Consider the following 22,003-nt stretch of genomic DNA (forward strand, 5'->3'; position numbering starts at 1 on the left):
GCTTGTTCCAGATGACAATATCAGGTTTGATTGCACCTCCTTCTATGTGTCTTCCTGCTGGGATCTCTTTGTCGTAGAAGATCGTTATTTTTCCATTGGATGAGACTGGTGTTGGCTCGTGCTCCCAGACATATTCTTTGACTTCCAACTCCAGTTCCTTGCAGATCTTCCAGTGGAGATATTGACAGATCTTGTTATGTCTGGATGTATAATGCCCATCTGCCATGAGGATCTGGCATGCTGATGTTAGATGGTTTACACTCTCAACAGCTGTATGACAGAATCGGCATTTATCATTCTGTGAGATCCCTGACATTTTTTTGAAGCCATTTGTTAGAAGTCCCTGATCTTGTGCTCCAATCAGAATTCTTTCTCCATCAAAACCAAGTTTTCCATTTTTTAGCCACTGCATTGATCCAACTTTGTCCATGTATTCCTTTTCGAGTTCTTCTTGGAAACGTTCGGCTCTTTTGTGTTGTTTCCATCTTTCCACTCGATGTTTTCCTTCTTTTTTGCAGTATTGTTCTCTGGTCTGTCTTGCAAGTTTTGTTGCAGGCGTGAGACTGTTGCTTTTTCTCTCTTGTAGAAGTTCTCCGCCAAAGTTTTTTGCCAGTTTAGTGATTGAGGTCCGTTCAGTTATGGCCTCGTGGTGTTGTGTGACCGTTTTTATGATTTCTTCTTCAGAGCTCTTTAAGTACTGGCCAATACTTATTATCGATGCTCTGTAGGTCTGGTTGATTTCAGTAAGACCCATACCGCCTTCTCTGCGAGGTAGGTATATTCTGTCCATGCACTGATTTCTGTATGTGATTTTGTGGAGGGTGAGCATTTTTCTGGTTTTTGTGTCCAATTTGTTAAGTTCGCATTGTGGCCAGTTCACTATGCCAAACCCATAGGTCACCACTGGTATTGCAAACTGGTTTATGGCTGTGATTTTATTTTTTGGTGTCAGTTGTGTTTTGCAGATCTTTTTTAAGCGGTTTAGGTATTCTTTTGTTGTTTTTGTTCTCATTTTCTTGTGTTCAATTGAATTACTTTGTTCAATTCCCAAGTATTTGTATGTGGAGTCTGCAGCCAGGTCTGCAATGTAGCTCCCTTCATCCAATTGTATGTTTTCGGTTTTTGTCTTTTTTCCTTTTGTCATTGTGCATTTTGAGCATTTATCCAGTCCAAATTCCATGCCAATGTCTTTTGAGAACTTATGGGCAGTTTCCACGAGTTGAGTGAGTCCGTTTTTTGTGTTGGCATAGATTTTCAAATCATCCATGAACAACAGATGGTTCACAAGTTTTTGGTTTTCCTTTCCTTTGTCTTTACTTAAGTCATATCCAATGTCTTGCTCCTTCAGGATCTTGCTGAGCAGGTCCATGATTAAGCAGAATAAGAGAGGTGAAAGGCTGTCTCCTTGAAGTATCCCTCTCTGAACTCGTACGTGTGTCCTGTATGAATGATCATGTGTTTTTTCAGGTTGCCCTTTTCTCTAAATCTTTGGCCACATTCAGAACAGCTAAACTGTTTATTTCCGGTGTGAATTATCATGTGTCTTTTCAGGGTTCCCTTATATCCAAATCTTCGACCACATTCAGAACAGCCAAATGGTTTGTGTGCTGTATGAATTATCAAGTGTTTTTTCAGGTTGCCTTTTTCTCTAAATCTTTGACCACATTCAGAACAGCCAAATGGTTTGTGTGCTGTATGAATTATCAAGTGTTTTTTCAGGTTGCCCTTTTCTCTAAATCTTCGACCACATTCAGAACAGCCAAATGGTTTGTGTGCTGTATGAATTATCAAGTGTTTTTTCAGGTTGCCCTTTTCTCTAAATCTTTGACCACATTCAGAACAGCCAAACTGTTTGTTTCTTGTGTGAATGATCATGTGTCTTTTCAGGTAGCTCTTTTGTCCAAATCTTCGACCACATTCAGAACAGTCAAATGGTTTCTTTCCTGTCTGAATTGTCTTCTCTTTCTGTGTCTTACTCCAATCAGAACAGCTAAATGGTTTCACACTTGCTTGCCTCCCTTTGTATTGCTTGGATTTGTTCATGGGTCCAGATGCTTGAGAATACATAAATTCTGCCTCAGCAATGTTGCATTTGATTGAACTAACAATATTGATATTTTTTCGACAGGTAAAATGCAACTGAAGTTCTCTGGTCTGTTTCCAGTCATCACTGTCATCAGTCTCAGTTCCAGAACTGTCTGAACTCCTGCCACTGGTATCTGGTTGTAAATGACTGTTTGGACCTGAGTTGCTGGCTGGTTGTGGTCCTCCATCGTCCTCTCCATCAGCTTCTGCTGTCAGTGTTCTGTGTACAGATGAGCTGCTGGCTACAGGCTCAGCCTCTGTGCTCTCATCACTTGGGCTTTGATGAAGCTGTGATGACTCTGATTTTTCATCATCATTTTCACTCTTCACAGGGACGGCAGTGAAACCAAACTTGGTGAGATCTGCCTCCTCCAGCTGCTGAAGCTGCTCTCCCTGCTGACTTATCCACAGCTTCTCTTCTTCTTTAATGTGCTCCTGGTCAACACTCAGATTCCATTCCTGCTGTTCAGGGAGAGTTTCTTCTTTAATCACCAACAACGGCTGCATGTCTGCAAAGAAACAAATTAAGAATAAAGGTTAGAACAACACTCATTAAAATAAAGTATCAGAGTGGTGAGTTTGACCTGATGACAGTAAGTTATTGCACTGATGGAACTGATGAAGTGTACAGCAGGACCTGGTTTCATAAAGCAGTCTAATCTTTAAGTCTACTAAACTTACTTAGTCGACGAAAGCCTCGGTCACACGGCACTAATAAAGGACACCAAAGCCCAAATGAAACATGAAATCTGGACTTGCCTCAACTTTCAGAAACATCATTTAACCGTCGTCCAGCTTCATTCGTGCAGCTGGAGAAACAATAACAGTCAGAACATTTTATGAACTACGCAAGTATTTACACACGTTCCAAATGTTTGTGGCTGGCCTGCGTGTTCACACATGTTGATGTTGTTAAGACAAACAACATCTCTCACCTGTTGTCAAGACAACCAAATCCTGCACCGGCAAGTTAGGGTTAGTGGACATGAGTACAACGTTGGCTGTGCTTGGTCTCATACCCGCTGTCAATCATGTCATTGTGAATGTTTCATTTTGATTTTGTTGAAAGTGTCAAGGTAAATGCTTGCTTCATTTATCTTTTGTTAGTTTCGGTTTTGTTTCATTCCAAAGAAATCTGGACTTAACGTTCTGAGACAACATTTAACCGTCATCCAGCTTCATTCCTGCAGCTGGTGCTTTGTCAGGATTTTCAAACTGTTGAATAATGTGAACGAAACCCAATGACAACCTCAGTTCATTTGTAAATCCTGCACTTACAACTGCTGTGGACATGAGGACAGGGTTGACTCTGCTTGGTCTCATACCTGCTGTCAATCACGTCATTGTGAATGGTTCATTTTGATTTTGTTCACAGCGTCAAGGTCGATGTTTGTTTCATTTTGGTTTTGTTTTGCTCCTTTTTGCACTCTTGATTTGCAGGCTTTTCTGTGATGGGAAAGGTACAGGATCATTTGTTCCCCTTTTCACAGTGATTTGTGACTTTTCTTTGCTTTGTTCAGCTATTGCCGTGTGACTGCGCCGGAAGGTTTGTCGCCCAACATTTGCTGTCGAATTTCACAGATGGCTAAACTCATAGATTAGCCATCTAACGTTAGTCGACGATTTTCTTGGGCATAAGCAACCTTGCGAATGTCGTTGCCACGACACCCCTCCAATGAATGAGAGTTTTGTTTACTTTTGGGTTGGTCGTCTGCTACAACCATGGCTGAGTCTACCACATCAGAGGAGAAACGCTCCCGGAAAAAGATCCTACCTTCTCTCCTTTTGGAGGCATACGAGCGACATAGAGGTGCTCTTGATTGTTTCAAAGGAACACCGGCCCTAGCTGCCAGAAGACGGGCTTGAGAGGAGATCACAGTGTCCCTCAATAGGTAGCTGGACAGATCACCCAATGTGCAGGATAAGTGTTGAAGTGACATCCCTCACAATTCGGCACACGTTCGACTCAGAGACGTGGATGGTGTCACTGATAACCTGCTGAAAGGTTCCACAGGCGTAAAACCTCAGCACAATCAAAACCTGAAGAAGGGCGGGCAGGGCATTGTTCCTTCTCATTTGATGGTTGAAGCTGTCATGCTCACAATGAAGAAAATTGTAGGCAGATGGAAGCAGTATCACTGTTGAACCTTGGGCGTACATAAGCATCTCCAATGGATTATTCCGGTCCTGGTACACCTGCTCTCGCAGCAAGGCTCTCCTTCCTTCCTGCTCCCTCAAGTGGTGGTACATGATAGCTGCCATTTTTGAAGTAAGGCACTGAAGTTTTTTTTTTTTTTTGACTAAAATAAGATTAGCCTCCTCTGTAAGAGGCTCAAATCTTTTGTTGACCAACATGAAACGTAAACCGACAAAGCACTTTGTGCAATGACTAACGTTAAACAAAGAGTTGACTAAGTGAATTTAGTCAACAAAACAAGATTAGACTACTTTACAAAACCGGGCCGAGGAGGATTTGTTTTACATGTCTCACATACTTTTGCTGGACTCTAACGTAATGTCAAAACTCAACTATGACATGAAGACATCTACAGTGACATTATAACTGGTTGAAAAATATATAAGACAACTATTTTAATTAATATTTTAGAATGTTGCTGATCTCAAACACAATGCTCATGAACTTGATTTCCATTGCACGTTTTGCCATGTGATAAATATATTCAAAGAGCTTTACAGTGATGTCTCACATCCTGATGATGATGTCGCATCTCTTGATGTTGCACCTCTTCACACTCATGAAGTCGTAGCAATTTGGTGTTTAACAGCCTTTGTACTTTTCAAATCTTACAGGGAAACAAGGATCCTCTGCTGTCAAACCCGTGGCTTTAAACTCTTGACCTTGGTTTTCAAAATTATGGAGGGGGGGTCCTATTAATTCGGAATTAATTAGGAATTAGGAATATATACTAATACTAATTAGGAATATTCAAACTCCGCAAAAAATTTATGGATTTATCAAAGTTGTGTGTGCATATGCACCTAACAGCAGTTTGGAGTATTCGGCCTTATGGAGTCCCTGAATGGAGTCCTGTGTAGGGCTCCCGTGGGGTACTCCAAACTTTGTTGACCTCAACTGAGGATGTAAACCGCCACTGGAAGGAACACTTTGAGGAAGTCCTGTATCAGACCCGAGCACCCTCTATAGTGGGGGCAGAGCTGGAAGCTGATGGAGGATTATCATCAATTTCTCTGGTGGAGTCGGTGAGATAGTCAAACCCCTCTGCAGTGGCAATGCCCTGGGGGTTGATAAGATCTGTCCAGAAATGCTGAAGGCTCTGGGTGTGGAGGGATTGTCTATGGATGAGACACCTCTTCAACATTGTGTTGAGGTCTGGGACAGTACCTCAGGAGTGGCAAACTAAGGTGGTGGTCCCCATATTTAATATAGGGGACCAGAGAGTGTGCACCAATTACAGGGGCATCACACTACTCAGCCTCCCTGGTAAAGTCTACTCCAGGGTGCTGGAAAGGAGGGTTCGGCCGATCGTCAAACCTCTGACTGAAGAGGAACAATGCAGGTTCCATCCTGGTCGTGAACAACCGACCAGCTCTTCATTCTCACAAGGAACCGAGGGGGGGTTCCTGGAGTATGCATCCAGTCTACATGTGTTTTGTGGACTTGGAGAAAGCGTATGATTGTGTACCCCGGGAGATACTTTGGGAGGTGCTGCGGAAGTATGGAGTGAGGGGGTCCCTTCTAAGGGCCATCCAATCTCTGTACTCGCAAAGTGAGAGCTGTGTTCAGGTGCTCGGCTGTAAGTCGGACTCATTTCATGGGCAAGATATTGAGGCATAGTCAGGGAGAGGAGGGTTTCCACTTTGGTGGGCTAAGGGTCTCAACGCTGCTTTTTGCAGATGGTGTGGTCATTTTGGCTTCATCAGCCTGTGACCTCAAACACTCACTGGATCAGTGAAGCAGCTGGGATATGGATCAGCACATCTAAAACTGAGGCCATGGTTCTCAGCAGGAAACCAATGGATTCCCGACTCCGGTGGTCTGCCCCAAGTTTAGGAGTTCAAGTACCTCAGGGTCTTGTTCACGAGTGACAGGACAATGGAGCGTGAGATTGGCCAGAGAACTGGTGTAGAAGGGGCGGTTTTGCATTTGCTCTCCTGTACCGTTGAGAGGTGCAATCATGAAAAAACAAAGGAGCTTCCACAAAAGCTCTCTATATATGAAGTGCATCCATTATATGGACTTGTTTTGTTCCACGGAAACAAATGCAGCATGCGAGGTGTCATTTGGTGGAGAAGTGAAGGGAACCTTCTTGCACGTGCGTGTATTTTTTTCCTCATCCACACTGCACACTATTTGTGAGGACCAAGCCAAAGAGTGTGGAGGCCCACGAGAACTGACATCGCTACTTTTTGAAAACGGGTCACCGAGTGGATGAGTTAAACACAGAATTTGCAGAATTTGCATTTTCATGTGGGCCGATGACATTATAGCCCTGCCTCCGGAAGCTCAGCCGCACATAATTAATGATGTGGTTGTTAACAGGATCATTTAATATACTTATTTTTGTTGTTGTTCTTGGTGAATCATTAACAGTATTTATTTTCATTGCTAGCAGAATGTTGAAAATATGAAAGATGGTAGTGGTGAAGATGGTACTGGTGAACGCTAATTGTGAATAAAGGGACCCTTGTGACACATAAAATAATTGTACTAAGGACTTCTTTCAGCTGCTCCCCTTTGGGGGTCGCCACAGCAGATCAATCATTTCCATCTCTCCCTGTCCTCTGTATCTTCCTTTGTCACACCAACCACCTGCATGTCGTCCCTCATGTAGCAAGATTAACGGGTCGTCTGGCGTACAGGCCAGACGGGGCTGGGGCCGTGGTGCACTTATTGTTGACTGCGGCATTAAGCCGAAGTGCTGACTGACGTTCATCAAGGGCATGGTCATCAAGGGGTCGAGAAGACGTTGGAACTTTTGCCTCTACTGGTGGTTGGCTCTCACTGCGGTATTGTATCACTTCCTGTTCCGGAGCACAGCGGTGTTTTTCTGTATCTGTTAGCTGTTTAATCTGCGCAGTTAGATTGATCTAGTTATCTAGATTACGATTTGTTTCCCAGTGTAATCTTTACGTGCCTTAACTAAAGCACTCCTTCTGCTGAATCACCTCTAAATTATTTACACATTTCCTCATTTTCAGTCTTCACAGACACAGCATTGAAAGTGAACTTACTGATGGTCTCCTCCAGCTGCTGCTCCTGCTGACTGATGCAGAGATTCTCTTGTTCCTCTTTAATGTCCTCCTGGTCAACACTCAGATTCCCCTCCTGCTGTTCAGGGAGAATTTCTTCTTTAATCAGCAACAACTGCTGCAAGTCTGCAAAAAAAACAAATTGATATGATTTAGAACAGTGGGCGACGCAGTGGATTAGTGGTTAGCACTGACGCCTCACAGCAAGAAGGTTAGAGGATCACTTGGTCATGTAATTTTTTTTTTTACCAAAGACCGATAACGTGCTCATAACAAACCTGCTATGATGATATGCAAATGCCAGAAGATAATCATGTTGTGTATTACTGATAACAGTTAACAGGTGTTTAGAAGGACATATGATGTGTGTAAAATGTAAGAAACTGTGAGGCCAGAATTTGGAATTAAGAGTGTAATTTGAGTAAAGCACTTAATTTGAAAGAAAAGGAAAACTGAATTAAAATCAAACATATCAGTGACTATGTTTACATGCTGCCAATAGCCCTTTCATAACCGGAATATTAGCAATAACCCGGGTGTGCACGGCCATGTAAACACCCGCAAAAACCCGAATATGCTCATATTCTGGTTTTTAAAAACCCGAATAAGACCCCTGGGTTACTCCTTTTCTAACCCAAGTATCAGGTCATATAAACGCGCATCGGGATATCCCCACATAAAGGAACATTATTTTGTGTTCTGCGTATGTCCTATCCGCAAGGAATCTTGGTCTTATGAGTATGACAACTGCTTGTATGCAGCACACGCAGCCCACCGGACACCACAGAAGCAGACGTAAAAAGCGCATTGTGTCCTTATCAGGCGGGCCGGTCGCGGCACCGGTCGGCATCACCGCGATTGCTCTGCCTCCGATGTGCTTACTGAGTCTGTGGGCTTGGTAAATGCCGCAGCGGGCCACTCACACCGCCCCCCTCTCTGCTGTGCGGAGCTGCGCCAACTCTGGCAACAGGTCCAGAGACTACACTCGCTGTTTTGATGCGGAGCGCCAGGGTCTCGGTTTACTGTTGCTGCAGAGCTCCGTGGCCATGACTTGGATTCTTTGCGTGTCCCGCATCTGTACCCCCGGAGGCAGTGAGTGAAGGGAGAGCACGCGCATTGTGTTCTGCATGTCTGTTAATCTTCTCGCCCAGAAGAGAGTGTTTACACAGGAGAGAAAAGTGAGAAAATGTTAATGCCTGTTTGAGAAAAGTGTACGAGTATAAAGTGTGTAGTGAGGGGTTTTACACGAAGCAGGATTTGCACGAATGCCACAAACGCCAGACCAAATCAAGCACCGGTGGAAGACGTGCATCGGTGTTTAGATGGGGATATTCCAAATGATACCAATGACCATGTATACAGGAGTAACTCTGTCTGCTTAAGCATGTAAACGGGTTATTCCTAATGATTCAGAAACCGGAACATTGACCTTAACCCAAATATTAACGGCATGTAAACGTAGTCAGTGAAAATGATGCTAATCTGGGTTTAAATGAAGAGTAAATTTAGACTGAACTCAGAGTAACAACACAAGGCCTGATTTCATTTGCATAAATGCAAAAATGTGTTTGCTTGGTGCTCTGTTAACAATAATCCTTAAAATCCCATATTATCATTATCATCATAAGAAGAAACAGCAAGATGTGTAACGCTAGCAGCTGCAGGTCTGGTGATTAAAACACCCGTTATTTTTCTCTTTTGTGCAAATATATATACTTATGTCTCCATATACATTTCTACATGCTTTACTTTTTCTTGTTCCCCCTATTAATATTATATTTAAGTAAATATTGGAGGAATAGAGGTACAATTAGTTATACCTAACAGCTAACCTTAGCTTATCTAGCTGGCCTTAGCAACGTTCATCGTAACTTACAAAATAGTTGGTTCCTTTGTGTTTGATAACAATCTTCTCCTGTGATGTCTTATCCTTCTTATGTCTTATTATTTATTATATTATATATACCTTTTTCTTGAGCTGCTTGGGTGTGTAGGGAGAGTTCCCATGGGATAAAAAAAAGCTTTTTAACCTACCATCCCTGGTTCTCAAGACCAGGCACCTAAGTGGCTCTACTCTACTCTTTTCTACTCTCCTATTTTACTCTTCCTTTTTAGATATACCTTTGTATAGTGGCATAGTTCCACCTTAGAAGTGGAATGCAATATATAAGATATACCTTACTGAATTTTCATATTTGTCAGGTTAACAAACCCACATTACTCCACTGATCAATAATCAAACTATTCAAGTAAATAAACATTTATGGTAGGGCTTCCTTGAGCAGCCTGGTAGGAATGGGGTCTAATAGACATGTTGATGGTTTGGATGAAGTAACTAATGAAAATAACTCAGACAGAACAATCTGAGAGAAAGAGTCTAACCAAATACCGGCATCACTGAAAGCAGCCAAAGATAACGATACGTCTTTGGGATGGTTATGAGTAATTTTTTCTCTAATAGTTAAAATTTTATTAGCAAAGAAAGTCATGAAGTCATTACTAGTTAAAGTTAAAGGAATACTCGGCTCAATAAAGCTCTGACTCTTTGTCAGCCTGGCTACAGTGCTGAAAAGAAACCTGGGGTTGTTCTTATTTTCTTCAATTAGTGATGAGTAGTAAGATGTCCTAGCTTTACGGAGGGCTTTTTTATAGAGCAACAGACTCTTTTTCCAGGCTAAGTGAAGATCTTCTAAATTAGTGAGACGCCATTTCCTCTCCAACTTACGGGTTATCTGCTTTAAGCTGCGAGTTTGTGAGTTATACCACGGAGTCAGGCACTTCTGATTTAAAGCTCTCTTTTTCAGAGGAGCTACAGCATCCAAGGTTGTCTTCAATGAGGATGTAAAACTATTGACGAGATACTCTATCTCACTTACAGAGTTTAGGTAGCTACTCTGCACTGTGTTGGTATATGGCATTAGAGAACATAAAGAAGGAATCATATTCTTAAACCTAGTTACAGTGCTTTCTGAAAGACTTCTAGTGTAATGAAACTTATTCCCCACTGCTGGGTAGTCCATCAGAGTAAATGTAAATGTTATTAAGAAATGATCAGACAGAAGGGAGTTTTCAGGGAATACTGTTAAGTCTTCAATTTCCATACCATAAGTCAGAACAAGATCTAAGATATGATTAAAGTGGTGGGTGGACTCATTTACATTTTGAGCAAAGCCAATTGAGTCTAATAATAGATTAAATGCAGTGTTGAGGCTGTCATTCTCAGCATCTGTGTGGATGTTAAAATCGCCCACTATAATGATCTTATCTGAGCTAAGCACTAAGTCAGACAAAAGATCTGAAAATTCACAGAAAAACTCACAGTAATGACCAGGTGGACGATAGATAATAACAAATAAAACTGGTTTTTGGGACTTCCATTTTGGATGGACAAGACTAAGAGTCAAGCTTTCATATGAATTAAAGCTCTGTCTGGGTTTTTGATTACTTAATAAGCTGGAATGGAAGATACACTTCCCACTCACGGTAATGGCACCATGACATTCAACTAAACTGTCTAAACCAATTCAGCTCCAAAAACACAATAAATTAGTAACACTAACAACACTTAAATTAAGATGAAAAACAACATTTAAAACCCCAAAACCCAAAACTCCCATGGTGCATTGCAGCACAGTGTCTCTTAGGGCTGCAGCTATTGAATATTTCTGGTATAGAGTATTCTATCGATTAATTAAGTAAGAAGAACTTTGTATTTTTAAACTATCGGTAGTGGCAGGGCTTTCCCTGAGCAATGGCACAATGTCTCTGTGCCATCATGCAGATTTTTAAGTTCAGGGTGCTCCCTCTCACTCTGCTTTCCCGGGTGATTTTTTTTATTTTTTCACATCTTTAAGAGTTTCGGAGCTTTGCCGAACCATAAGCCCAGGAGGTCTGTGAAATCTTCAGTCTGCAGACAGAACATTCTTTTATTTCTTATTGCACATTTCATTTGTACTTTCTATTAGTAATTTATTTAGTGTTTAGTGTATATTTATACATGCTGTACAGAGTGCAGCTCAAAGTCAAATTCCTTGTTTTCTGTGGATACTTGGAAAATAACAAACCCTTTGGAAAAAAAAAATGGCTCTGGAGCCCAGCATTTCCACAACAGCTGCACTGATAAATTAACTCCAGAGCCTGTTGATAAAAACTCTTATAATATCTGAATACAGGCTTTTTCTTTCGTAATGTATATTTTGCCGGATACGGCAAACACGCACCTAGCGATATTTGACCGGATCTCCTCGCCGACTGGCCAGTTCAAATGACATCATCGCAGAGGGTATTTATTTCAACATGGCAGCAGAGCCCTCGGCATTGAGTGTCGGTGCTAATTTTTCATCTTTAAATGTTGAGTGTTGGTGCTAATTTTTCATCTTTAAATGCCGTTTTGGGTGCCATAAAGTCGTTTGAATCGGAACAGAAAATCACCTACTGCCGGAGGGATTCGCGGACGCTAAAAGCAGCTCAGAAATGTGGCATAGCCGTGCCCGAAATGATTTCATCCGTATGGTGAAAATTATTTCCACCGGCGCTTTTCACCACATGGTGGAAATAATTTCGGGTACGGTGGAAATAATTTTTGCAGTCTTGGTCATTTTCTATGTAGGGCGGGGATGATAAACAACTTATTTTTTTTATTTGGCCTTAAGTGGCCTCATTTAACATGCTAAAACATTCAAAATGCCATGGTAAACAGAAATAATCGTTTAGATTTGTGATTTTTAAGCATAAAAATTCAAAAAGAAAAAATAATATAGCACCTTCAATTGCACCACAGACTAAAACAGTTAAATGTGGTCTATTAAACATTAGGTCTCTCTCTTCTAAGTCCCTGTTGGTAAATTATATAATAATTGATTAACGTATTGATTTATTCTGCCTAACAGAAACCTGGTTACAGCAGGATGAATATGTTAGTTTAAATGAGTCAACACCCCCGAGTCACACTAACTGTCAGAATGCTCGTAGCACGGGCCGGGGCGGAGGATTAGCAGCAATCTTCCATTCCAGCTTATTAATTAATCAAAAACCTAGACAGAGCTTTAATTTCTTTTGAAAGCTTGTCTCTTAGTCTTGTCCATCCAAATTGGAAGTCTCAAAAACCAGTTTTATTTGTTATTATCTATCGTCCACCTGGTCGTTACTGTGAGTTTCTCTGTGAATTTTCAGACCTTTTGTCTGACTTAGTGCTTAGCTCAGATAAGATAATTATAGTGGGCGATTTTAACATCCACACAGATGCTGAGAATGACAGCCTCAACACTGCATTTAATCTATTATTAGACTCTACTGGCTTTGCTCAAAAAGTAAATGAGTCCACCCACCACTTTAATCATATCTTAGATCTTGTTCTGACTTATGGTATGGAAATAGAAGACTTAACAGTATTCCCTGAAAACTCCCTTCTGTCTGATCATTTTTTAATAACATTTACATTTACCCTGATGGACTACCCTGCAGTGGGGAATAAGTTTCATTACACTAGAAGTCTTTCAGAAAGCGCTGTAACTAGGTTTAAGGATATGATTCCTTCTTTATGTTCTCTAATGTCATATACCAACACAGAGCAGAGTAGCTACCTAAACTCTGTAAGGGAGTTAGAGTATCTCGTCAATAGTTTTACATCCTCATTGAAGACAACCTTGGATGCTGTAGCTCCTCTGAAAAAGAGAGCTTTAAATCAGAAGTGTCTGACTCCGTGGTATAACTCACAAACTCGTAGCTTAAAGCAGATAACCCGTAAGTTGGAGAGGAAATGGCGTCTCACTAATTTAGAAGATCTTCACTTAGCCTGGAAAAAGAGTTTGTTGCTCTATAAAAAAGCCCTCCGTAAAGCTAGGACATCTTTCTACTCATCACTAACTGAAGAAAATAAGAACAACCCCAGGTTTCTTTTCAGCACTGTAGCCAGGCTGACAAAGAGTCAGAGCTCTATTGAGCTGAGTATTCCATTAACTTTAACTAGTAATGACTTCATGACTTTCTTTGGTAACAAAATTTTGACTATTAGAGAAAAAATTACTCATAACTATCCCAAAGATGTATCGTTATCTTTGGCTGCTTTCAGTGATGCCGGTATTTGGTTAGACTCTTTCTCTCCGATTGTTCTGTCTGAGTTATTTTCATTAGTTACTTCATCCAAACCATCAACATGTTTATTAGACCCCATTCCTGCCAGGCTGCTCAAGGAAGTCCTACCATTATTCAATGCTTCAATCTTAAATATGATCAATCTATCTTTGTTAGTTGGTTATGTACCACAGGCCTTTAAGGTGGCAGTAATTAAACCATTACTTAAAAAGCCATCACTTGACCCAGCTATCTTAGCTAATTATAGGCCAATCTCCAACCTTCCTTTTCTCTCAAAGATTCTTGAGAGGGTAGTTGTAAAACAGCTAACTGATCACCTGCAGAGGAATGGTCTATTTGAAGAGTTTCAGTCAGGTTTTAGAATTCATCATAGTACAGAAACAGCATTAGTGAAGGTTACAAATGATCTTCTTATGGCTTTGGACAGTGGACTTATCTCTGTGCTTGTTTTGTTGGACCTCAGTGCTGCTTTTGATACTGTTGACCATAAAATTTTATTACAGAGATTAGAGCATGCCATAGGTATTAAAGGCACTGCGCTGCGGTGGTTTGAATCATATTTGTCTAATAGATTACAGTTTGTTCATGTAAATGGGGAATCTTCTTCACAGACTAAAGTTAATTATGGAGTTCCACAAGGTTCTATGTTAGGACCAATTTTATTCACTTTATACATGCTTCCCTTAGGCAGTATTATTAGACGGTATTGCTTAAATTTTCATTGTTACGCAGATGATACCCAGCTTTATCTATCCATGAAGCCAGAGGATACACACCAATTAGCTAAACTGCAGGATTGTCTTACAGACATAAAGACATGGATGACCTCTAATTTCCTGCTTTTAAACTCAGATAAAACTGAAGTTATTGTACTTGGCCCCACAAATCTTAGAAGCATGGTGTCTAACCAGATCTTTACTCTGGATGGCATTTCCCTGATCTCTAGTAATACTGTGAGAAATCTTGGAGTCATTTTTGATCAGGATATGTCATTCAAAGCGCATATTAAACAAATATGTAGGACTGCCTTTTTGCATTTACGCAATATCTCTAAAATCAGAAAGGTCTTGTCTCACAGTGATGCTGAAAAATTAATTCATGCATTTATTTCCTCTAGGCTGGACTATTGTAATTCATTATTATCAGGTTGTCCTAAAAGTTCCCTAAAAAGCCTTCAGTTGGTTCAGAATGCTGCAGCTAGAGTACTGACGGGGACTAGCAGGAGAGAGCATATCTCACCCGTGTTGGCCTCTCTTCATTGGCTTCCTGTTAATTCTAGAATAGAATTTAAAATTCTTCTTCTTACTTATAAGGTTTTGAATAATCAGGTCCCATCTTATCTTAGGGACCTCGTAGTACCATATTACCCCATTAGAGCGCTTCGCTCTCAGACTGCAGGCTTACTTGTAGTTCCTAGGGTTTGTAAGAGTAGAATGGGAGGCAGAGCCTTCAGCTTTCAGGCTCCTCTCCTGTGGAACCAGCTCCCAATTCAGATCAGGGAGACAGATATCCTCTCTACTTTTAAGATTAGGCTTAAAACTTTCCTTTTCGCTAAGGCTTATAGTTAGGGCTGGATCAGGTGACCCTGGACCATCCCTTGGTTATGCTGCTTTAGACGTAGACTGTGGGGGGTTCCCATGATGCACTGTTTCTTTCTCTTTTTGCTCCGTATGCATCACTCTGCATTTAATCATTAGTGATCGATCTCTGCCCCCCTTCACAGCATGTCTTTTTCCTGGTTCTTTCCCTCAGCCCCAACCAGTCTCAGCAGAAGACTGCCCCTCCCTGAGCCTGGTTCTGCTGGAGGTTTCTTCCTGTTAAAAGGGAGTTTTTCCTTCCCACTGTAGCCAAGTGCTTGCTCATAGGGGGTCGTTTTGACCGTTGGGGTTTTTCATAATTGTTGTATGGCCTTGCCTTACAATGTAGAGCGCCTTGGGGCAACTGTTTGTTGTGATTTGGCGCTATATAAGAAAAAAGTTGATTGATTGATTTCCAAAACTTGCAAATTCAAGACAGAATAAAAATGAAAATACAGAAGACCATGTCTGCACATGTGTTATCCTGTTTTTTCTCTGTCAGTGTCATGTCTGGAAAACCTTCGATCAGTCCACCCCTGAAAATAGTGAATGGTAAAATATGCCAATTTTCAATAACTACAACGGCGTAACGTCGTTGTTCTATTGCCTGCGGAGAACCCTGCACCATGAGTGAAATGTGTATCGTTTTTGATCTCCACCCTGTTTGTGCATAAAATCAGAAGCACCTGCATGCAATAAAGACAAACAGCTGTGCGTACTTGCAACTTCGATCAGGGACAAACTGAGCACAGCTGACATTTGCCATACTAATGTATTTTAGGTCAAGGATGAACACCCCCAAAACAAAACTCTGACAAGACAAATAGTTTTGGAGAAGCTATCGATATTAGCTAACATTGCTCATTACATTTTAGACTCACACGCCTTTCCAGCAGGGGGCAGTAAATCATCTTTATATTAAAAGTGAGAGTATGTGACTTTAGTAAATTCAACTTAAGTGCATGTAATTGTAAATATGTTAAAAATACATGGATGACACAAGAAAGTGAAAAGACTTATTTCCACTGTGGTCCATTTAAAAATCAAATGACAAAATAGAAGTAATAATAAAAAAATAAAAAATAATAACAGTTTGTATATGCTAACAACCTAAACAATTTATAAATACATTAAGACAGTAAGTCAACGTGAAAAATTACATAATTAACAGGAATAAAGAGTTCCTTTTCTAAAAACTGTTAAGGTCGAAGGTTCTATAAACATTCTGGACTGACACTTAATTCCAACTCATTGCTTAATTTATTACCACCCTTGAAAAATGTCAGCTATCTATTTTATAAACACAACCCAATCTAGAGCCAGTGGATCTGCATTAGCAACATGCTAGTACATATGCACATACAACCCCTGGCAAAAATTATGGAATCACCGGCCTCGGAGGATGTTCATTCAGTTGTTTAATTTTGTAGAAAAAAAAGCAGATCAAGTCATTTCAAATGGCAACTTTCTGGCTTTAAGAAACACTATAAGAAATCAAAAAAAAAAAAAGATTGTGGCAGTCAGTAACGGTTACTTTTTTAGACCAAGCAGAGGAATAAATTATGGAATCACCCTGTAAATTTTCATCCCCAAAACTAACACCTGCATCAAATCAGATCTGCTCGTTGACACTGACCCTATGCCATGACATTGACCCTATGTGTCTTTTTGCAAGGAATGTTTTCACAGTTTTTGCTCTATGGCAAGATGCATTATCATCTTGAAAAATGATTCCATCATCCCCAAACATCCTTTCAATTGTCCAAAATATCAACGTAAACTTGTGCATTTATTGATGATGTAATGACAGCCATCTCCCCAGTGCCTTTACCTGACATGCAGCCCCATATCATCAATGACTGTGGAAATTTACATGTTCTCTTCAGGCAGTCATCTTTGTAAATCTCATTGGAACGGCACCAAAAAAAAAGTTCCAGCATCATCACCTTAACTTAATATGACTTTCATCCAGTCATCCACAGTCCACGATTGCTTTTCTTTAGCACATTGTAACCTTGTTTTTTTCTGTTTAGGTGTTAATGATGGCTTTCGTTTAGCTTTTCTGTATGTAAATCCCATTTCCTTTAGGCGGTTTCTTACAGTTCGGTCACAGACGTTGACTCCAGTTTCCTCCCATTCGTTCCTCATTTGTTTTGTTGTGCATTTTTGATTTTTGAGACATATTGCTTTAAGTTTTCTGTCTTGATGCTTTGATGTCTTCAATTTTTTTGTTTGTTAGCCCACTGCTGTGACCATCAAACAAAATGTTTTTCTAGCGTCTTCTCCACAAGCGCCTCAATTTCTGTTTCAGAAAAGTTTTACTTGCACTTCATCTCAGTTGTCAAGGTCAGTAAATGTTTATCTGGTTGAAACATTTGAGGTGTTTTGCATTGACCATTTATGGCTGAATGTGGTCGTTTAGAGGGTGGAATATGTGGCTGATCCAGGTGTGCACAATTCTGGAGTGTGATTTATGAAGAACATTGTTTACAGGTGTGTATATTCATGGTTTTTAATCAATCTGTTTTTTTTGCACCACACCATTCAGCTTTTATGAGCATGAGTCCTAGGCTCTGTTTTATAAAGGAGACCCTTGACCTTCAGTGTGTTACAAGGTCAAATCAGAGCTTTTACATTAGGAAATTTTTACAATTTTTTCATAAAATCTCATCCTACTGCACACGTATTCGCAAAATTACCGGTTGAATACCTGATTAGGAAAATATTTCACAGTCACAACAGCCTGTGATGGGGTAAAAGTAATACAATGTTTAGTGAACAAACCTGCTTTGTACAAGCAAACTCGAGGATTAAAAACAGCTTCCAGAACTTTTCCTTTGTTCTCTTCTTTTAAATGATGACTTTCTTCTTCATAGTCTGCAATCAATCCTTCAAACAACTCAAATATTTCTTCATCAGCAGCTGTCAGCCGTTGTTTCAGCCTGTCCCTCAACTTTTGGGCTTTAAACATGTTTGCACAAAGCATTTAAACAGACACAAAAAGAGTTACTGGATGGATGAGATTTATTGTCATTGTCATTACAAGTGCAACAACAACAAGATTACGTCCACACTCACATTTCCACAAACAAACAGCAATTAATCCACAATTATTACTTGTTTACCGTAATAATGGCACACATCAGAATTAAGACAACAACTATACATTTGACATTGTTTATGTGCACTAAACTTGAAACAGTCCGTTATCCAAATTGAGGCGATGTGAGTGTGTGGTAGCCGCTGCAACTGGAGTCACGCCGCCGCCATCGTGGGGGGAACGGGACCTGCCACAGCTAAACTGCAGAGCCCCCAGAGGGGAAAGGGGTGGCGTGATGGGTGGCCGGGATCGGGGCATGATGGGGGACAGGAGGTGAGGTAAAAGGGAAAAATGGAGCATGCTTCAGTCTTTGTCCATGTGTAAGTCTGTCAGTTTGTCTTTGTGGGTTGAGATAAGAAAGGAGCCGAATAATCTCATCAAGGCCAAAGACATTCCTCTGGAGGAAAACAGTTGGGCAATTTGTCCTTCAGGCTTGATAAGCCTGGTGTGTTGTAGTTTGAGCAGTGAAAAACACTTTTTACAGCTTCACTAGAACAACCAAATCCCAATTATGAATTAAGAATATTCCCAATTGTAAATTAAGAATATTCCCCGGCCTCCGAAATCTTCAACTTCATCTGCAAGGCACCCATCTGCTCCAAGATGTCATCCAATTTGCGTGTGAGTTTGAGTCATCGCAGTCTGAGAATGCACTACCTTGCCAACCTCGTTAATCATGACGGACAACCGAGGGGCCGTGGTTCTTGATGCTGCCGTCTTGCCAATTTTCCGGTAGATCAGGGCAGCACATGAGCCAAACACTACCAGCCCTGCTACCATAAAACCAAAAATGAATAAATTGACGTCCTCAACGGAGAAGGACGCCAAGCATATTGACCGAGTGAATCGATGGATCAGTGAACTATCAGGAAGAGAATAAGTGCAGAGATTGACTAAACTGAAGAATTGTTCAGGAGAAAACAGGAATGACTGAAAACAGAACCACATTTCACCATGTGCTTCAAATACTGCCATATGAGAAGGACCTTGGATGGGAGCTTGACATCAAGCTGTTGGTATTCCTTTATAGTTTAGCTCACGGGTTGTCCTTTGCAGCCTTGGCACGGAGTGAAGCATTTGACCGTGCTGCAGGTGCCATGTCCGAATCAAATCTCTGGGGAGTCTGCATGCTGCCGATTATATAAATTACAAGTTATTCCCCTCAATCAACCTGCAAGGTGTCTGTGATGCGCTGGGCCGGTTTTTGCACATCTTCGTTGGCTACCCCGGGTCAGTACATGATGCCAGAGTTCTACACAACAGCCCCCTCTTCACTTGCTCCCTATACCCTCCACCTGGGCATTATTTATTGGCAGATGGAGCTTATCCCTGCATCCAGGCCCCTGTAGGGATCATCACACTTTTAAAAACCCGCTGCACGGCCGAATTCAAGTGTGCTTCAACACACATCATGCCTGTGCCCGGTCTGTGGTGCAGCGCGCTTTTGACAGGATGAAAGCGAGATGGCGTTCAACCTTGTTCAAATCTTGGGAGGTGAGCCCAACATATGCCGCCGAGATCGTAGCTTGATATGCCTTCTTACGCGATGTCTGCATCCGCACAGATGATGAGGTGGAAGAGGTGGATGTGGTGACAGAGGAAGAGGAACCTCAGGCTGGCCCACTCACCCCCGTGTGATGGCAAGCAATGCCGGGGGACCATCTCAGGGACACTATTGCCACTCGTGCCTCTGGTCCAGCACAACTACCAGCACACTTGCATGAGCACGATTATATGTGATTTATTCTTTCTAGCAATGCATCTACCATATAAATTTAGTTTTTGACACTGGAAGTTTGATTTCCATGATTGGTTCTGAATGGTTTTGCATTTTGGTTTTATATAACCATTACAATAAACTAAATTCTTGTGTCCCATTGATGTGATGTCTTATTGAAATTTGTGCTATTCAGTGCAAGTATCTGTACAGGTGACAATCTGCAAAAAAATAGATAAAGTTGCTGCAGCATCGTTACTGAAGGTTTTATCTACACTTCAGCGCTTCAGGTTTTGCTTTCTAATATATTACAGTACATTAATTACCTGGTCTGCACAAGAACATTACTGGGGTACATTGACATACAGTGAAATTGCATCTGACCAATGTAATTCTCATTTCAAATTCCAATTAACACTGGACACCAAGGAATTAGAAATATTTCTACCTGGTTCGATTTATGCTTATAACACATCACATTCTCACGCAACTGTCACAATGTGCACAGGTTACATTTTCCACCACATGTTCTGTTCCATTTGAATGAATGAATGAAAATGAACCAGAAAGAAATGTATAAAAGCAAAACTATGAATGTTGGAGATGTTGTTTTGGGGTCATTCGATCTATTTGTCATTTAGGTGTTCTGTCTCAATCAATCAATCAATCAATCAATTTTATTTATACAACGCCAAATCACAACAAACAGTTGCCCCAAGGCGCTTTATATTGTAAGGCAAGGCCATACAATAATTACGTAAAAACCCCAATGGTCAAAACGACCCCCTGTGAGCAAGCACTTGGCGACAGTGGGAAGGAAAAACTCCCTTTTAACAGGAAGAAACCTCCAGCAGAACCAGGCTCAGGGAGGGGCAGTCTTCTGCTGGGACTGGTTGGGGCTGAGGGAGAGAACCAGGAAAAAGACATGCTGTGGAGGGGAGCAGAGATCAATCACTAATGATTAAATGCAGAGTGGTGCATACAGAGCAAAAAGAGAAAGTCTGTGAAGAAGATTCCCCATTTACATGAACAAATTGTAATCTATTAGACAAATATGATTCAAACCACCGCAGCGCAGTGCCTTTAATACCTATGGCATGCTCTAATCTCTGTAATAAAATTTTATGGTCAACAGTATCAAAAGCAGCACTGAGGTCTAAGAGAACAAGCACAGAGATGAGTCCACTGTCTGAAGCCATAAGAAGATCATTTGTAACCTTCACTAATGCTGTTTCTGTACTATGATGAATTCTAAAACCTGACTGAAACTCTTCAAATAGACCATTCCTCTGCAGATGTTCAGTTAGCTGTTTTACAACTACCCTTTCAAGAATTTTTGAGAGAAAAGGAAGGTTGGAGATTGGCCTATTTCCAGTTATGCATTTAAATTAACATTTCCAATAACAGTCATTATTTTTTCTGCTGTACTACTGAAAAGACATGTCTTTTGGCTTTGAAGGATTAAAAATAAATGAACTGGGGAGTCATTAGGGGGAGTGCTTAGCAACCCGTTTCATAAAAGGTCTATGTCTGCCATCATTAGCTGTTTCATTTATTGCCTTTCTTTCTTTTAGTACTTTGACATTCTTCCCTTCTATTCTCAATTACTCAGTTCTCACTGGGACAAATACTCCATTCTAAAAATTATGATTCTTTAATCAAAGTTTATACAGGTTTTGTGTAATCATCAGCAAGCTTAATATATATACACACATAATGGTACCATATCATGAACCAAAGTGTTTGGATTTTTTTTTATAGTTGCACTGAATGTCTAAAACACCACTTAACTCACGACAGCAGAGGTAGTTTTCTCTTGTATTGTTAATATTACACACAGCTTCAGCCTGATATTAGTAATAAAGCTCAGAGCAACAACACCTAAAGCTCCAAAACTATGCACAAGTAGACCTAATAAATGGACCCAATCAATGTCTTAAAATAGTTTGTCCAACACAAAACTCAACATGTGGCTACACACAAGCCATGCCACCTATTATTATTATTACTACTACTATCTATGCCTATGCTGGAATAAGGGATTGAACTCTTCAAATTATTGTTCATTACTTTCCATTTCAATCATACTCACAGGTGAAATGTTCGTCCACAGCCTCTGAACTGGTGATTTGCTGCACATGAAGGCATTTTTATACAAAATCACAAAGAATAAAGTTGCGTGCGCCTGGTTAAAGATCA

The 22,003-nt window shown here is 40.7% G+C and overlaps 1 protein-coding gene across 1 annotated transcript in view; it reads right to left on the reverse strand.

The window, feature by feature from the left end:
• Positions 1–1,815: 1,815 nt before the first annotated feature.
• The window catches only part of LOC117531539 (oocyte zinc finger protein XlCOF7.2-like), a gene marked incomplete at its 3' end in the record, with an annotated part of 33,109 nt that continues 12,921 nt past the window's right edge, over positions 1,816–22,003 (reverse strand). Inside the window, exons 2-3 of the mRNA XM_034194659.1 lie at positions 17,772–17,948; positions 1,816–2,594 (exon numbers count right to left, since the gene is read on the reverse strand). Coding sequence (XP_034050550.1) covers positions 1,816–2,594; positions 17,772–17,948 — 956 coding nt within the window. The remainder of the gene's footprint in view (positions 2,595–17,771; positions 17,949–22,003) is intronic.

The sequence above is a fragment of the Thalassophryne amazonica genome, chromosome 18 (genome assembly GCF_902500255.1).
Source record: "Thalassophryne amazonica chromosome 18, fThaAma1.1, whole genome shotgun sequence".
Lineage (NCBI taxonomy): Eukaryota > Metazoa > Chordata > Actinopteri > Batrachoidiformes > Batrachoididae > Thalassophryne > Thalassophryne amazonica.